At 36.5% G+C, this 18611-nt stretch overlaps 1 protein-coding gene across 1 annotated transcript in view; it reads left to right on the forward strand.

Moving 5' to 3' along the window:
• LOC118765365 (uncharacterized protein C56G2.4-like) overlaps nucleotides 1-15725 on the forward strand; it is a 21527-nt gene extending 5802 nt beyond the window's left edge. The window contains exons 2-9 of the mRNA XM_036507292.1: nucleotides 558-971; nucleotides 2231-2466; nucleotides 7650-7821; nucleotides 9010-9114; nucleotides 9784-9904; nucleotides 12742-12872; nucleotides 14174-14447; nucleotides 15062-15725. Of these exons, the coding sequence (XP_036363185.1) occupies nucleotides 558-971; nucleotides 2231-2466; nucleotides 7650-7821; nucleotides 9010-9114; nucleotides 9784-9904; nucleotides 12742-12872; nucleotides 14174-14447; nucleotides 15062-15326 (1718 nt within the window). The 3' untranslated portion in view covers nucleotides 15327-15725. The remainder of the gene's footprint in view (nucleotides 1-557; nucleotides 972-2230; nucleotides 2467-7649; nucleotides 7822-9009; nucleotides 9115-9783; nucleotides 9905-12741; nucleotides 12873-14173; nucleotides 14448-15061) is intronic.
• Nucleotides 15726-18611: the final 2886 nt, after the last annotated feature.

An 18611-nucleotide genomic window follows, 5' to 3' on the forward strand; every position in this document is an offset into this window, starting at 1 on the left:
TCGACGAAAAGGATTGACTAATTGTTCAGTTTAATGTTAAATTGCTTTATCACTGGACGTAAAAGCAACCATTACGATATATATTATATAGAGTAATTATTAAATAAGTATATTCTCAAACGCAGAATAATGCTAATAAAATAGCATGAACAGGATAAACTATCCATAATTTGCAGCAAAAATCTGTCGCCGGCCAGCTATGAAACTCGAACTCACATCCCTGTGATTACGCGTCAATTGCTTTACCATTAAGCTAAACTGCCCAGCGAGAAACTCTTCTGCAATTTTAGGATATATAAATCTAGCTTTATAAGATGCTGTATCATTCAATACATCTCAATGCTTCTAAAGCAAACTTTGTTGACTTTCAACGTAGGTTGAATATATATATATATATATATATATATATATATATATATATATTACATACATACATACATACATACATACATACATACATACATACATACATACATACATACATATGTGTGTGTGTGTGTCTTTGTGTATACATATCGTATTCGAAGTGCTTGATGTATTTTTGTTTTCTATTTCAGTGTTTATAATCATTATGACTGCCACAACAACAGGAATAGCAAAATCACCATCATCATCATCATCAACATCAACAGCATCAAGAACATTAGCAAACACAACGTGTGGTGGCGATCGTGCCCGCACCATACTCAAATGTCTCAGTCTCATTCGGACAATCTTTAGCAGCGATGACCTCTTCTGGTTCGGTAAGATCTATTCCTCGTTGTGTCCGTCTTACAAGACCAAAGTGGACATTTCCTGTTATAAAGACCCAGTGACCACCACCACCGTTGATGCTATCTCCACCTCCACCACCACCATCAGGAAAAAGATCAACAATGACGACAGCCTCTTAACTTTATTGTTTCGGCCGGGCGAGTTCAACGTGAAACGATTTGACCGCTATTTGAACGTCTCCTACCGATCTCCACAAGGTAATGCCGCTTCCCCCCACTTCTGCACCTCATTCCTGTCGCCCTTAGCCTGTTGGCAGGATAACCCTAGCCTTACTTTAACCAAAATCGCATTTCAAACACCGGTCCTTTTCTTCTGGTGATCTCTACACTAGAATATTGTTCCTTCGTCTCAGGGATGCTGCTGCTGTGTCCAGTTATTGTAGACCGCATCTAAAGATGAAGTCTCTCAATTGCGTGATCCTTTTCCCGAGGTGGGGGAGAAGTTTCGGATAATTCCCACGCCTCAATTTTGTGTCCTCATAACTGTCATATTTTGATGATATAAATTACAATTATGTTGGGAGAAAAAGAGAGAAAAAACCCTTTGAGGTCTTTTCCTCACTTTCTCGACTGGAATTTGTTAAATGAATCTTTTTTAATTAAATGAACATTTCCAAAGATATCGGTTTAATTTGAAGACAACAAATCATCAGTGATGTGTGGCCCTATCTACATATATTCTTGTAACTGTATTGTATTGCTTCCACATGGGTTAATATCGGTCTGTAAAGCTTCTGGCATTATGCAAATAAGTTTGCATGATAATTCTTGTTTCAAGCATTGTTTTCTAAGTAGTTCTCTACTATTTCTATGAGAAGCAAAGATAGAGATAAGCGATCCCTGATGAGTTTTAAGAAATACGAAACTGTTCCATTTGACCCTTAATTCGAGTTACCGAATTCCCTGTTATTTACCCAAGAGTCCTATTTTCACAGCGTGACTTAAAATACACTCTTTAAACAAGAATTTCACTCTTCTTTTTATTTGCTTAGGGTTTCTTGGTTTATTTAGAAAGAGGAACTGGGCTCGTAGCCTTCGGAGGTTCCCTCCTTGGCCGAGAATAAATATTTATTCCTTAATATTATTTGTACACTATTGTGTCTCGGCACGGTCATTGTGTCAATAATAAATACACGCACTAGTTCTATTTCATTTCTTTATTATTATTATATTATTATTTGCCAACTGATTAGCCGTTTAACCAATTAACTAACCGAGACCTGGTGTAGGGAAGGATGTCATTAATGAAGTAGCGAATGGCAACGAAAGGACTTTAAGAAAATGTAGCCGACTGACCAAAAAATTATTCAAACAATCAATTAGTTAAATGGTTACCCAACTGATAAATATAACCAGTGCGTGTGTTTATCATTGACCTAATGACCCTCCCGAAATGCATCGGAATATGTTTCAACACACGAGTTCACCAAATGCAAAACTGTTGTGTTATTTTCCAGGTCAGTACAAAGCCTGTGCTAATACATACAAGATGGACGCGTATCCCTATTTAGAGGTGAATCCTTCAGCAGCCACGTGGCTGACCCCTTGGCAGATGAGAAAGATGCCAGATGTTCACTGGGTTCAATTCAATTCAGACCCACAACACTACACCCTCATGTTTTACGACAGCAGCAACAGCAACGTGAAAGGCCTCTACACCAACATCCTGGAGAACAAACTGACCATCTCCACGGTAGGCTCTTGTTTCTGGTGTTGGCGGTGGCAGCAATGATCTTCTTCTTCTTCTTCTTCTTCTTCTTCTTCTTCTTCTTCTTCTTCTTCTTCTTCTTCTTCTTCTTCTTCTTCTTCTTCTTCTTCTTCTTCTTCTTCTTCTTCTTCTTCTTCTTCTTCTTCTTCTTCTTCTTCTTCTTCTTCTTCTTCTTCTTCTTCTTCCTCTTCTTCTTTGTGTGTGTGTGTGTGTGTGTGTATATATGTTTGTGTCTGTTTGTCCCCCCAGCATCGCTTGACAACCGATGCTGGTGTGTTTATGTCCCCGTAACTTAGTGGTTCGGCAATAGAGACCGATAGAATAAGTACCAGGCTTACAAAGAATAAGTCTTGGGGGGGGGACGATTTGCTCGACTAAAGTCGGTGCTGCAGCATGGCCGCAGTCAAATGACCGAAACAAGTTAAAGAATAAAAGAATAAAAGAATATATATATACGTATGTATGCACACACACACTCACACACACACAATCACACACACACATACATACCTACAACAGTATCAGTTGCAATGGTTCACACCTAACAACAGACCCTGCTTAGTAAATAGCTACGGGCAAACACCATTACATAAGGTTTTTACACCCTTATTCCACCCGATTTTAAGGATTAGGCTTAATCTAAACATTACTTCCTCCAACCCTCACCCCTTTCCTCATCCCACTCCCCATCTTTCACTCTACTGCCCCCCCCCACCGTATTGCCACCGTATTTGTTTAATTAACTGGTTTCTATGCATTTTGCAGAATCACAAAACCATCTCAGATGGCGACGGGGGGGGGGGGGTGAGTGAGTGTCCATTCTTCGTTTAAAGCCACAAAACTTATTTTACTCAGCGGTTCCTTCTGCAGGAACATCAACAGCCAAGTATGGCTGAATCTACTCATTGTAGTAAATATCAAACCTCTAATTAAAAATACATCTGTGGTGGGGAAAGAATGACATTGATTGGGCAATGACTGAAATGATTTTAATCCTTTTTCTGTAAGTACAGGGAGACAACTACGGACAAGTTTCGGTGTTATTATACCTCTTCATTTCTTTGTATTTGACGAAATAACGATGAGGAAACTTCTGAATATATGAATATAGTTATAAGATGTGTAGGTGTGGAAATCCGAATAATAGCGTATCTAGTCACCCTTAATTCGTTTTGGCTGAGTATTTGTCAAAATTCATTTGCAAAAATCTTATTTTTCATTAAACCACCCTTACACACTATTTTTATATTTTTGTTTATCCCTGATCTACTCTGATTGAAGAAACCTAGGCTCAGAGAGTTCCCAGCCATTTCTAGCATCATTTTCTCACTATTTCTTTTTAAATTTGAAGATGTATTTAATCTATTTAGAACTACTTTATCCAGTATGTCCTTCATTTTTTAAAGACAACTAGATGTAATAGTATATATATTTGGTTAGTCTTTCTAGCAGGTTCAGCGATCATGAAGAGCTTTATTCGTTAGACAAACAGACCAACAAAATATGTGTCGTTTTCTTTTTTAAAATAAAAGTAACCTGACACACCCAAGAAACCATTGGACGCTTTCCTCAGTAGGAATAAAAACTGTGTTCAATAAATGTTTTAAAAAGCTAAACAAAACTTCTACTCCACGTCAGAAAACTATTTTATTTCAGACAAACATTATTTACCAATTTTCTATGAAAAACTGAAGTCCACTCATTTACCGGATACAAGGATTCTAAGTAACACCAGACAGTCGTTAGCCCCAGGACACGCACAAAGTTCTTTTCGTCCTCCATTTCTTAATTTTGATGTTTTTCAAAAAGCTTCCTGTTTACACTTTGAAGGTTTCTTGTAATTCTTCAAACAAACAGATTTGCCAATGAGGATTTGATTCTTACATAGCCTTCGGATTATCTATCTATCTATCTATCTATCTATCTATCTATCTATCTATCTATCTATCTATCTATCTATCTATCTATCTATCTTTCTATCTATCTAACAATCTATCTATCTATACAGACACACTACATGTATGTATATGTAATACACACACACACACACACACACACACGCACGCACGCACACACACACAACACACACACACACACACACATAAAAGCAAAACATTCAAATACTAAGCTTTGAAATAAGATATCACTACTGTTAATATCATCTGTGGATAAAATTTAAAATTGATGGTATCAACAGTAGTAGCATGGGTGGTTCGCAGGAAAATAGCATTATTCAGCTATAAATTATAAATTTGCACCAAGCGCAAGGATGTATAAAAGCATACACCTGCTAGAAATAAGAGTTAAAGTCTTAATTAAACCACCGTACAGCACCAAGATAACAGCGAAATAACACTAGGCGAGGAAACGCAAAGAATTAATACATTCAAAAACACAGCCATAAAAGATTATTTATATATGTCTATATTTATATATGTAATTAATTAATAAGGGTGAGAGAATTAGATACTATATCTATTCAACACCAAGTGGCCCAGTGCTTCGAGAAACCTGGATTATTATAATATTTTATTATATATTATAATATTTTATACAAAAATAAATATAAGAGAATGGTCACTATGTGGCTCATTCTAGCACTAGAAAATCCAAAAAGTTTCAACCACAAAAATACATGTTTCCCGTGAAAGTCAGTACGATTGTTAGCTCACACGAACAGGGCAAATAAAATAACAAAAATACAGATATTAAATTACATTTAATTCATTAATAGCGAAACAATGTCCCAAAATAATCTGTATTTTTGTTATTTTTATTTGCCCTGTTCGTGGTGTAGCTAACAATCGTACGTATGACTTTCACGGGAAAACATGTATTTTTTGTGGTTGTTGAATTTTTGGATTTTCTAGTGCTAGAATGAGCCACATAGTGACCATTCTCTTATATTTATTTTTATATTTATATTTTATATGTATATATATGTATATATGTGTGTTTGTGTGTATGTATATTTATACAAATGCATATAACCTTATTTTAATACATGCACCCCTTATTTTTCGAGTACCACCCGGAGTATTCGAGCGGTTCCAATCAGTGCTGTTTTTTGCAAGTGCTCCACCCTTATTCCAGCCCCTATTCGTTTTATGTTAGTTAGTTAGTTAGTTAGTTAATTTGGCTCAAAAGCAAATAGCAAGGCCATGTAGGGGAACATGGAGTTAAGTACAGGGTGGTGTTCATGTAAAGAGTTCAGGCCACTTGAGGTCCAGGGAGGCTTTGAACAAAGCGGTCGTCGGCATCTTCACCATCTCGTCTGGCAGCTTGTTCCACGGATCCGCAACCCGGACGGAGAAAGCTCCTCTCCTTCGATTGAGATGAAATCGTCTCAGGTAGAGCTTTCGGAATGACCCCGCAGCCGACGCTCTGGAGCAGGAGTGAAGAACAGCTCTTTCGAGAGGTTACACTTTCCGCTTATGATGTTGTGGGCGAGAATGAGATCACCACGGCGGCGGCGTCTTCCAAGAGAATAAAGGTCGAGCGTCCTCACCCTTTCTTCGTAGGACAAATTTTGAGACCATGAACAAACATGCGGGTAGCCAGCTTCTGGACTCTTTCGAGATGCTGTATGTCTTGAGGGATAAGGAGAAGAGGCTTGAATCCCATACTCCAATATGGGTCTCACCAGCGTGACATAGAGTGGTAGGAATATGGCTGCTGTGAGCATTCCGAATGACCGTCGAATCAAGAACAGAATTCCGCGTGCTTTGTTGCAGCATGGACGCACTGGGCCGAAGGGCGAAAAGGAGGAGGAATCACCAAGATCCCAGGTCCTTTACCTGATCGGTCCTCTCCAGCAGCAGACGACCCGGCTCGAAATCAAGTTGAGTTGCAGGAAGTAGAGCCGACAGGCAGATGACAGCACTTTGACACGTTCAGACACAGGTCCAATCGTTAGACACTTCCAAATTTGGTGGAGGCATCGACAAAGATCGACGAAGATGTATTTCTCGAGATGTTTAATCACTGTTCCCAGGGCTCCTACAATTATTGGTACTACTGCTACCTTTTTCAGCGACTACAATTGCTTAACCTCCCAAGCTAATCTGTCATATCTCTCGACTTTTCTTTCTTTCTTATCGCATACCTTGTTGTCAGCTGGGCATGCCATATTTATGATCAAGCATCGCTTGCTCCCTTTTTAAAAAAAAAATAAATGATAAATAAAAAAAAAAAACTGCAAAACAGAAATGCTATTAAAAAAAAATTGAGAAATTATTATTATTATTATTATATTATTATTATTATTAATAGAATATTAAAATTACTAAGTCTCTATAAAAGAGATTACGGCAGCGTTTACTGGAAATTAATGTTATCGCCATATAATATGGCATTCTATAGATATAAGAATAATCGCTGCCGCTGGTCAGCTCCATGAGGCCACCGCCATCAAGATAGCTATTGATACACGATCTGTATCCATTATAACCTTCGAACAAGGGAGGTCAGCGCTTCACACTGCCAGTTCGAAGGTTATAATGGATACAGATCGTGTATCAATAGCTATCTTGATGGCGGTTGGCCTCATGGAGCTGACCAGCGGCAGCGATTATTCTTAATCTGTAAGAATGCCATATTAATATGGCGATAACAATTAATTATTATTATTATTATTATTATTATTATTATTATTATTATTATTATTATTATTATTATTATTACGCAAGTGCATGTTAATTTAGTTAGCAGGTATCTTATCTTGAGCTTTGGTGACAAGTCTCCTCAAATCTCAAGAATATTTCTTAGGATTCTTAGAATATGGAATGGTACTTTTCTGATGGTTCACAATGCGAGTTTCAATTCCAATTTCTTTCACTCTTTCAGGCAGCATTTTTGGTTTTGTGCCAATTGCACCAATTACTACAAGAATAAGTGTTATTGTAGTCTTCCTAAATTTCGTTTGTTTTCATCACTGCTTCTAGCTACACCACACACACACACACACACACACACACACACACACACACATACACACACTACACCATGCACACATACAGCGTACAGCCACACAAAAAAATATGTACGTGATTATAAATTTTAGTGCAACTCCCACGTTAAAAACTCGCGCAAACGCATTCAGACGTGAATCGCATTTCCTTTTGCTCCCATAACAAGTATGATATTGTCAGCATTATGTCTTTCCACAGGAAGTGATACGTTATGAAGGCCCCATGAACTTCCGGAACTTCTCGTCTCCATTCCTTATTTTGTTATTTCTACAAGAATACACAGTAGACATATCTACGGAATGGCGAAGGAGATTCCTGAAGCCAGTCTACCGATTTCTTGGCAATTTCACCCGTGAATATAATCTGGATGGTAAGGTATACTCCGAGTTGTACTTGGAAGAATCTTTTTTATGCTACGTTTGTTTCTTTTTCCGCTTCTCCCTGTACTCTCCAATTTCCGCTCTATCTGCTTCTTTCTGTCATTGTGTGTGTGTGTGTTGGTGCACACACACACACACACATACACACACGATTTAAGATATGAGATACAGAAAATGGAATTCACTGGTCTCTTATTCAGAACCACTACGATCGTTTCGTCTTAGTATGCCCCTGTACCTTACAGGTGAGATGCTGTGCAATCAATTGTCATGCATTATATGTGCAGATGCATATCCTCCGGTAACTTTTCAATAAGTATCCCGTTGTTTCTTGCTGTTTCGCTTATTTCTATAACAAAACATATTGGTTAGTGTAACAGCCCAGCTGTCTTCACATTGAACTCAAATAGGAGTCTTTCATTCTATATGTGTAATTTAATAAATACAGTTCTGGGCGATCTACTTCAAGTTTCATGATAGAAAAGTACAGTATTTGTCCACGCTTTTGTAAAGTGTATCATTTGCGAACCTGTAAATTCTTTAAACTTCTGAAGCTTATGAATCTCAATAATTGCTTGATCGCACCCCTTACACCCCACATGAACATGGCCGAATATTCTACTTTTCAAATTCGAAATTTGAAGTAGTTCACCCATAACTTCTCTAATAATTAAATGATCTATTTAGTCTTGCTGAAATAAGTCCTGTTTTCTGATCTTATCCACAAAGTAACTTGCAGACTCGGTCAAAAAGAGATGTTGTACTAAATTATATTGCTTTGTGTAGCGTGGTTATGATGGCCAATGCAGGCCATCAGTGGTTATCTTGGACTCTAATGTTTAATTTACCACCTATCAACTGGTTGAGTGGCCAACGGTCCAAGTTCTGTTCAGTGCTGTTTCCCACGGCCAAAGCTCTTAAATTAATTAACGACCACAATTTACTTGGCACCAGAGTGACATTGTAAAGGTGACGGATGTTTCGTTAGTTTGTAAACAAATGTTCAAGTCTTCTCACAAACTGCGAACCTGGTGGAAGTGTTATCAATGATACTTCTATTCCAATTCTGCTCAAACTCGCTCAAACACCCATGGAATGATTAAATTTATTCTTATACTGCCTTGATTATTTATTTTCATTCGTTCATTCACTCTTTCTTTCTCTCTCGTTATCTCAAGGCCCCGTCGCTGTCAACTGGGCCCTAGTGTCAACAGACCTTTATGCAACAGAACAAAACCGCATTTCCAATATCGTAGACAACTGTCCACACTATATCGCTAGAGGTAAGTAAAATCGAATATATATATATATATATATATATATATATATATATATATATATATATATATATATATACATACATACATACATACATACATACATACATACATACATACATGCATACATACATATATATATATGTCAGCAATCTCGAGTATAACCAGCCGAAATTGCAAAGATAATCTGGAACTCGACTGAAGAAGAAACTCCGAATGACCCGTCCTTGTTTTCTTCGTATCGTCTATCTGGATGTTTTGTTGTCCCTTTTTTGTATCACCTAACTGTCTGAATGTTTTGCGTTCTTGTCCCATTTTGTATTTTATATATATATATATATATATTATATATATAATATATATATATATATTATATATATATAGTGAGTGAGAAAGAGAGAGAGAAAGGTGTATGTGTGAAATTTACTGCCTCCATCCGACATTTCACCTTCCCATTAAAGGATCAGCTCGTGGTGTTAGACTTACTTTTACTCCAACCATTTAGCATTTGTAGTTTGTATACGAAGTACACACAGCATTATACAAACTGCAGAAGCTCTAATGACTTCTAAATATTTATTTTTGTCACATTTTCTTCCACCTGTCTATAAAAGTGTTTGAACTAAAGTTTTTTTTCTTACATTTCTTATTCCATAATTTCCCACGTGATGGCAGCACTTGCAAAACACGAACGCACATTTATCCCACCTAATTTACACCTGTACGTCGGTCTTTACGTCTCCTTCACCTCTGCAAGTATTACCTATCAATCTTGCTGCAATGAGTATAAATCCAAGTATGTACATATTTATTATTATTTTTGGCTTTTTGCTTTGGTTTTATTCCTGGTAGGATTTATATGGGTAGCGGGTTACTACCTGTAACCTTAGGTGCACACAAGTTTTCGGCAGCATTTCAAGTGCTTGGGACCAACCTGATAATCCTTACTGTCCCAAAGAAACAATCTTTCTGTAGGAGTCCTACCGGGCATTCTGTTTCAATCGCCTTCAGTCATTTGTCTTGGCTCACTGTTCATTATTATTATTATTATTCAGTAGTTTTATTTTTATTTTTATAGCGTGCTTTCACTTCACTACCGAGCGCAGCTCTGTGTGCCTTGGGTATGTGCTGTGATTTGTTGTGATGCTCTGATGGTTATTGTATGGAAAGTGTTCTGCGTAGGATGTGTGCAGTGCCTAGTAGTGCAATTTTCTGTATGTTATATGTGTTTGTAAGTCCTGGTGTTTTTGTTATGTATTTGTCTGAATATTTTTTTATCATGCCTAATGCACCTACTATGATAGGAATTGTTTCTGTTTTCAGATTCCACATTCTAGTTACCTCTATTTCCAGGTCTTTGTATTTTGAGAGTTTCTCCATTTCTTTTAGAGACACGTTGTCATCTGCCGTACTGATACATCAATTAGAAAGCATTTTTTTTCTTCATGGTCTCTGACAACTATATCTGGTCTGTTGGCCTTAATTTCTCTATCTGTGTGTATCGGCATATCCCAGAGTACGGTTGCTTTCTCGTTTTCTGTGACCTTTTCTGGTGTGTGCCTATACCATCTTTTTTCTGTTGTTATTCCATAATGTTGGCATAGCTTCCAATGTATGTAAGTTCCAACTCTGTCATGTCTGTGAATATATTCCTTCTTAGCCAGGACTGGGCAGCTAGAGATAATATGATTTATTGTTTCTTGTCCATCTCCACATATTCTGCAGTTACTTGTAATATTTCTTTTCATTACATGTTTTTGGTAATTTCTGGTGGGGAGGCTTTGGTCTTGTGCTGCAATTAAAAATCCCTCTGTTTCTGCTTTGAGTCCTGAGCTTCTCAACCATTGCTGGGATTTTTCTTGTCTATTTCTTTTGCGTTTAGTTTAGTCCAGTATTACCATGAAGGGGCTTTTCTTGCCATCGTTTTATCATGGTTCGTTGCTGTTCTATTTTAGTTTGGATTTCATTTTTTTTATAGCTTTTGTTGTTTCTTCATCTTCTTCTTCTTCTCTTCTTCTTCATGTTTATTAGGTGGTATGATTTCTTGTTTGTATTTGTCAGCTTCCTTAAATACTGAGAACAGTTTTTTGTTTTGCTCGTGTTTTGCCGCTATCTGGATCAGTTTTCCTCCTTCTGAAGTAGATATTTTTGCAGTCCTATGTGGTTATTTTATAGTAGTTTTCCAGCTGTATAAGGCCTCTACCACCTTCTATACGTTGTTATATAGTCTTTCTATGTCAGATTTTGGGTGATGCATCCTAGATCCTGTCATTATTTTTCTTGTTTTCCTGTCTATTTTGGTCAGTTCATTTCGTGTCCAGTTAAGGATATTGTAGCTGTAACTTATAACTGGGACAGCTAAAGTGGTTGATACCTATTATCTTGTTTTTAGCATTGAGCTCTGTGTTTAGTATTGATCTAACTCGTCTATAATATTCTTTTTTTTTTCTCTTTCATTTGTGTGTGTTGTGTCTTATCTAGTTCATGGATTCCTAAGTATTTGTAAGTTTGGCTTTGGTCTAATTCTTTTATTTCATTGCTTCATCTAGTGTGATGTTGTTACTCTTAACTAGTTTTCCTCTTTTCATGGTTACTTTGGCGCATTTTTCTAATCCAAATTTCATATCTATTTCTTTGGTAAATCCATGAACTGTCTTTAATAGTGTTTCCAGCTGTTTGTCATTTGCAGCGTATAGTTTTAGGTCATCCATATGTAAAAGGTGGCTGATCGTTTTGCCGTAACATTTATATCCGCATCCAGTTCTATTTAGCATATCAGATAGAGGTGACAGTGCCAAGCAGAAAAGGAGTGGAGAGAGCGTATCTCCCTGGAATATTCCTCTTCTAATGGGGATGTCTTTGGTTTTCATGAGTCCCTCTTTTGTTTGGAGGTGTAGGACTGTTTGCCATTTATTCATAGAGTGCTCTATGAATTTTATGATTGTTGGTGCTACTTTGTTAATGGCTAGTGTTTCGAGGATCCATGTGTGGGGGATGCTATCAAACGCCTTTTTGTAGTCAATCCAGGCCATACTGAGGCCTTTCTTCTTTATTATTATTATTATTATTATTATTATTATTATTATTATTATTGTTGTTGTTGTTATTATTATTCACCCCTCGCCTCCGCCATCCTCCCTCGATTGGGCAGGCAAGGCAGTTTTCCTTTGCCTGGTGGCTGTGGCGAAAGAAGTTGTTTGGTGGACAAGGCTGAAAGGAATGAGGACAGATATATTCTTCACATAGATTCCTTCAAGTTTCACTTGAAAAGGAAATTGAGAGCGGAGAGAGAAGTGCTGCCCTCGAATGAGTTTATTGAGAGATGAGTGAAAGTTGCGAAAATGGCAAGGGTGGATGGTACCTCTCTAAGTGAAGACCTGTGAGTCGGAGAGAAGGAATTAGAGAGTGCATTTGCTCCTAGGGTTTCAGGGAAATCTCAGACAGTGGGGTTCCACGATTATTCCTAGAGGCGTTCCTGTATCAGGAGGGCCACATTTCTATCATCCTCCCGCCTTTATTTTTTTTACCTTTGTATGTCCCTTCTTTTCCGGTGTTTACCGGGTATATATACCTTCTTTTTTTTATCATTTCCTTATTTTATGTAACCCCCACCACACTTTATGATGTTTTCAGTGCTACAGTCGTTTACTTGAATCCTCTGGCAAATGGAACGGCAAAGGCGGTTGACACCCGGTCTGGTGTCATGCCAAACGTTACAATTAGCTTTGTGCCTTTTGACCAACACCAAATGGAAGAATTTCGCCGTAAGTAGTTGTCCTTCATAATTACACATATAGTAGGATCTCATAATACGCACAACAAATTGTTAAACTTCGAGTAACTGAGAATTAATAGATAAAATCTACCCCCAAGAAGTGTTTAAGATCTAAAAGGTAACAAACCAAGGGATATAACTCGAATAAGATCAGTTGCTTGAAATTTTTGGACAATATAGATAATCCATATTAGAGTGGAACTGATCTTTAAATCTACCTGATGAGAACAAGCGGCATTTTTTGATATTATTATACATTGTGAGCAAAAGATAATCCAGTCAATTGGCAAAGCTACGAGGGATCGAGATACGTACATGATTTCCGTTAATTTCTCTGCTGTACCCGGGGTATTGTTACACGTAGAATCATTTTACCGGGATATATTTGCTTCACTAGTTTTAACTGTTTATAGTTCTGAAGTATATGGGTTGATTTTAAGCTCCATTAATATATTTGTTCATTTTATAATTTAAGGGCAGTTTCAGTTGTTGCCAGGTGCCAAGCACATTGGCCATTTAATTAATAATCGATTATTTAGTCTCGTGGAAGTTAGAAATTTACTGCAAAGCCTGGGACATCAAAAGGATTTGCATAGAACCATCTGTAAATTTTTCTAGTTAGTCTTTTGGTTTCGGTCGAATTTTTTCCCATCAAAGAACCAAAATTTGCCATGTTCGTGAATGTTTTTAAGTTTGTTTAAGTAAGCATTTGGTAAGTATCAAACGGCTTTTTTGTCTTTCCAGACAATAACTGGCATCTGCTCATTATACTAGGCTTGCATCGAATGCCTTCGTACACTATATTGTCCACTCCAACACCAAATACTTTTTCAGCGAAGACCCTCATTGATTTTCCGGGATCATCATCGATAATGTTTTGAGTCTTTTCGATGATTTGCAGAGTCATTATAATATCCGAACGTCAAGAAAGTCTTTTCTGTCTTTGATATATTTCCCGCTAGAGGTCACCAGTTCCATCCGGGCTTTCTGTACAAAAAATCTTGTAACATTTAGAAAGTTGGTCATTTCTAAATCGCTGGGTTCCGTACATAGGGCAGCAATAAGGACTTCATCGCTTTTGTGTTCTTCTCTTTGCATTTTATCTGTCATGGCAGATCTGAGAACAAATAAATCGAAAAAAGTATTTTAACTGGTTGGAAGAGAGTAATAAACCGATAATTAAGTCTCATCAAAATACCCCTTTGCGCTCTATGTGTGTGTGTGTTTTTCTTCTTTGCCTTCCTTTCAGTAATTAGTCATGTACTAAAGGATTATTTCTTCATTTTCCAGATTCTCTCTTCACGCTTGTTATGGTTGACCCAGACATCCCAGAGGTCTACCACTCGTTGGGTAACTCTACCTACCCACTTATCCATTGGATGACCATTAATATCATTGGCAAAGAGTTGTCGACTGGTGAGGAGGTACACGCTTATATAGGTCCCCTACCACCTGACGAAAACCCTCATTTCTACTATTTCGTTCTATTGAAACAACCACGGAGACTGAAAAAAGAAGACCTGGAAGGGTTTTATTCAGACTGTGGGGAGGCGCTTAAAGGAAGGTAAGGCCAAAGTCATTTATAAAGTGGAAGCGTGTCTGGGTTTTACAAAATGGTAAGACTTAGTATCTTGTGATGTTAGGTTCTTTTACGATCTGATTAAAAAATCTTAGGGAGTCAATAAAGATCTTTCTTTTCGAATGACTGGTTTTGTACCAATATTAGAAATCATTCTCAATAACAAAAAAGTAACAGTTAAAGACAATAAATTAGATGGGGAAACTAATCAGCTAATTAGCTGAAGTGATGTAAAAAGATATTCCGATCGACATATTTGGAGCTTAAAATGGCGCATGATCCTGTGTTCGATCTGAAAGTTTTGTTGTTGGTGTGATGGTACGTTCAGACACAAAGGCACACAAGCCTCTGGTGCACCTCTTCTCTGATAAGAGGCAGGAGTCCGAAACGTCGTCATTTACCTTTCCTCACATTAACTGTATCTGTTAAAACTGCCACACTTCATCTTAGATTAAAATATCTGCAGTTAATCCGGTATTGTTTTGTTTTTCAAATGTTAATCTTCCCCGAAGGTATACACCATTAGTTTCACATAGCAACACATTTCCTCTTCTGAGTTTTCCGTTTACCATTGAACTGCTTTCATCTTCTGTCTTTAGGTGTCTGTTTCGTATGAGGCAGTTCGTGCAAGCCAAAGATTTGGTGTTTGCTGGTGCCACGTGGATGGCCATTGAAAACGACAAGTATGTGAGAGGGGTGTATCTGAGGCAAGGAAGCCCACCCGACGAAGTATGTAAACAGTCCAAATATTATCAACCAGGATGCCTCGATTCAAGTGAGGCGGTGAGACCCACGTCAGGCCATGGAATCATTTTTGCTTTCTACTATTTCCTTCTGTTATTGGTAACGGTTGTAACTTGCTAAACGTGCATGCTGGTATCTGCATTATATTGAAATATATATTTGCCATGTAACTCACAGAAACATGCACGTAGTTTACATATATATATATACAAAAATGTATACATGAATAAAATATGTTTGTATATATCATGTATAAAAGTGTGTGTGTGTGTGTGTGAATGTTTCAATGTGAGTATGTATGTGTATGAAAACGTGTTTGAGCCAAGAGAAGACGGAAAGCGTTGAATACCCTGAACACTGAATGTTAAAATATGTTAGGTGCAAATAGGAAAACCGGCCTTAAAAACATTTATTTATGGTTTTAAAACAAAATTTATTGGAAAAAATTTCTGTAATATACGCATTTCATGTAATTATGCCACGCCAGAATAAATATTTGAGAATAAAAACGGTACTTTTAAGATGGAGACTATTTTAAAACCATTTGTTCTTTTTATCATGTTACGCTTTTTTCAATGTCAACCTAGATTTAGAATCTTCCATTTCTAAAAGATTCTAACCAAAACTATACATTGTATATAAGTGGCTGTGTGCATGCATATATATATATATATACATACATATATATATATATGTGTGTGTGTTATAGATATATATATATACATATTTACATATATATGTGTGTTTGTCCTTCACAACTGCTTGACAACCAGTGTTAGTGTTTTTACGATCTCGTAACTTAGTGTTTCGAAAAACGAAGTTGCTAAAATAAGTACTAGGCTTTGGTTAGCCCAAGGCCATAGCAGAAGACTCTTGCTCAAGGTGTAATGCAGTGAACCAGGAACCATGAAGTTGGTAAGCTGAAGGGAGAACCACTATTAATTGGTACCACTAAGAGTTAATGAAGAATTTGGTGAACCTTATTCTATTTCCTGTGAATCATTGTTTTGGCAAAACCATTGCATAGCATTAAAAATAATGGTTTCAAATTCTGCCACAAGGGCAGTCATTTTGCAGGAGCGGATAAGTCGATTACATTGAACCCCAATATTCAACTGGTACCTAATTTATCAACCCAGAAAGGCAAAGTTGACTTTGGTGGAATTTGAACTCAGAATATAAAGATGGACGAAATGCCACTAAGCATTTGGCCCAGCATGCTAACGATTCTGCCAGTTCATCACCTTAATAATAATAATAAGCCTTTTGTGGGAGGGGTCCAGTCGACTAGATCGACCCCAGTATGTAACTGGTACTTAATTTATTGACCCCAAAAGGATGAAAGGCAAAGATGACTTCGGTGGAGTTTGAACTCAGAACATAGTGGCAGATGAAATACCACTTATGCATTTCACCCAGTGTGCTAACAACTCTGCCAGCTTACCACCCTAATAATAATAATAATAATAATAATAATAATAATAATAATAATAATAATGATGATGATGATGAAGATAATAATAATGATTAAAAAAAAGAAATTAGAGAAATGATAATTAGAAGAATAATAATTGGAATTTTCAGAAATTTTATTGAATTTAAATACAGTAAATATTAACAGGGTATGAAAATATACAATCATTATACACCATAATCCTTGACATCAGATAACACCTGATACTATACATATTTTCATCGATACAATATCATACTATATCTGATAAACATTTTCATGACAATGTCCTCACTACCATAAATCATATATCTAATAATTTATACACAATTTACGACATTGTCCTGCATACCATATAGTCATATCTGATAATATACACATCCTTCATGATGTTGTGCTAGATTTCATGTTAAACCAAAAATATACACACATTTCATGATACTGTCTTTGACATCCTATCATTTTATATCCAAAAATATACACACATTTCACAATATTATTCTAAATATCTCATCATATTATAAGTAATGATATGCATACATTTCACAGTATTATTCTAAATATCTCATCATATTATAAGTAATGATATGCATACATTTCACAGTATTATTCTAAATATCTCATCATATTATAAGTAATGATATGCATACATTTCACAGTATAGTTCTTGACAGAGCAGTAAATTGTCTGCTAAAATACATACATTTCATGATATTGTCCTGATATATTGCAATATATTTACATTTACAAATATCCTTTGGAAGGTAGACAGCCGTTCTTGCTTCCATGAAAAGGTGTGAGTGTTTGTATATATATATATATATATATATATATAAAGGTGTTAGTGTTTGTGTATATATATATATATATACACACACACACATATACAGGAGTGTGTTTTGCCTTTAAAAAAGAATGTTTTTAATAGTTCCAATATTCTATCATGATGCAAAAGTTTATTATTTTTTGTGTTAGTTCCGAAACACAATCCCAGAACAAATTAGTTGCCATAGAATAAAGCACACAAGAAACTCAGAGTAACAGCAGAATGGTTCAAATGAATCTCTCACACACACAGATGTAAATCGTGAGTCTTATATGCAACACCATCATATGTAGAATGTGTCCCATGAGCAAAGTAGCTGACCCAGATTTACTTAGACCTTTATTCGTGTGTGATTACAAGGGGTACATGGACAGTGAAACAACAAGGTATTGAGTCAGAGAGGGTTGAAACCAGTACAGCTCATCCTTTGTTCTTCACTTGACAAATATATTGAATACAAAGACGAGGTATATACATCGGTCTATATATACAGTACCGGTTAAAAAAAAGAAAAAATAATTAATAGGAAAGGCATGCTGTAGAAGAGTATTGAAACAAGAAACGGTTAAAACATGATTAATTTATTAATAAATACAAAATATGAAAATAAATAATCTTAAAACATAAAAAAATACATTCAGATTGTAAAGCACATTGATTTGAACAACACAAAGTACCCGGTGATTGTTGGTCAGTTGGACACCCTCTTCAGTTTATATATTCATCAGATTTAATCCACCCAGGTGGATGGGTTATGGATTCAAATCGTCATTAGCAACAAGAAAAGGGGGAGGAAGAAGAAAGCATGTCATTGTCAACAATAGCAATAACAGAGAAGATGCTAGAAATGGTTACCATAGCAACAGGAAGATGAGCAGTGGGAGACATTTGCTAGGAATGATGGGAAGATCAATGATGGCATTATGGGATGCTTCATCAACAAGTGATCAGCTCTACGCATTACAAACATCAAACTGTACTGCAAATATATATATATATATATATAACTTATAAACAAGGGCAAAAGAAAAAAAATCTAATGCCACATATGCCGAAAATAGACTTAAATCGTCAATAACCATATAATTTATCACTATAAGCATGCATCTAATGATAAATTATATGG

The sequence above is a fragment of the Octopus sinensis genome, linkage group LG11 (genome assembly GCF_006345805.1).
Source record: "Octopus sinensis linkage group LG11, ASM634580v1, whole genome shotgun sequence".
Lineage (NCBI taxonomy): Eukaryota > Metazoa > Mollusca > Cephalopoda > Octopoda > Octopodidae > Octopus > Octopus sinensis.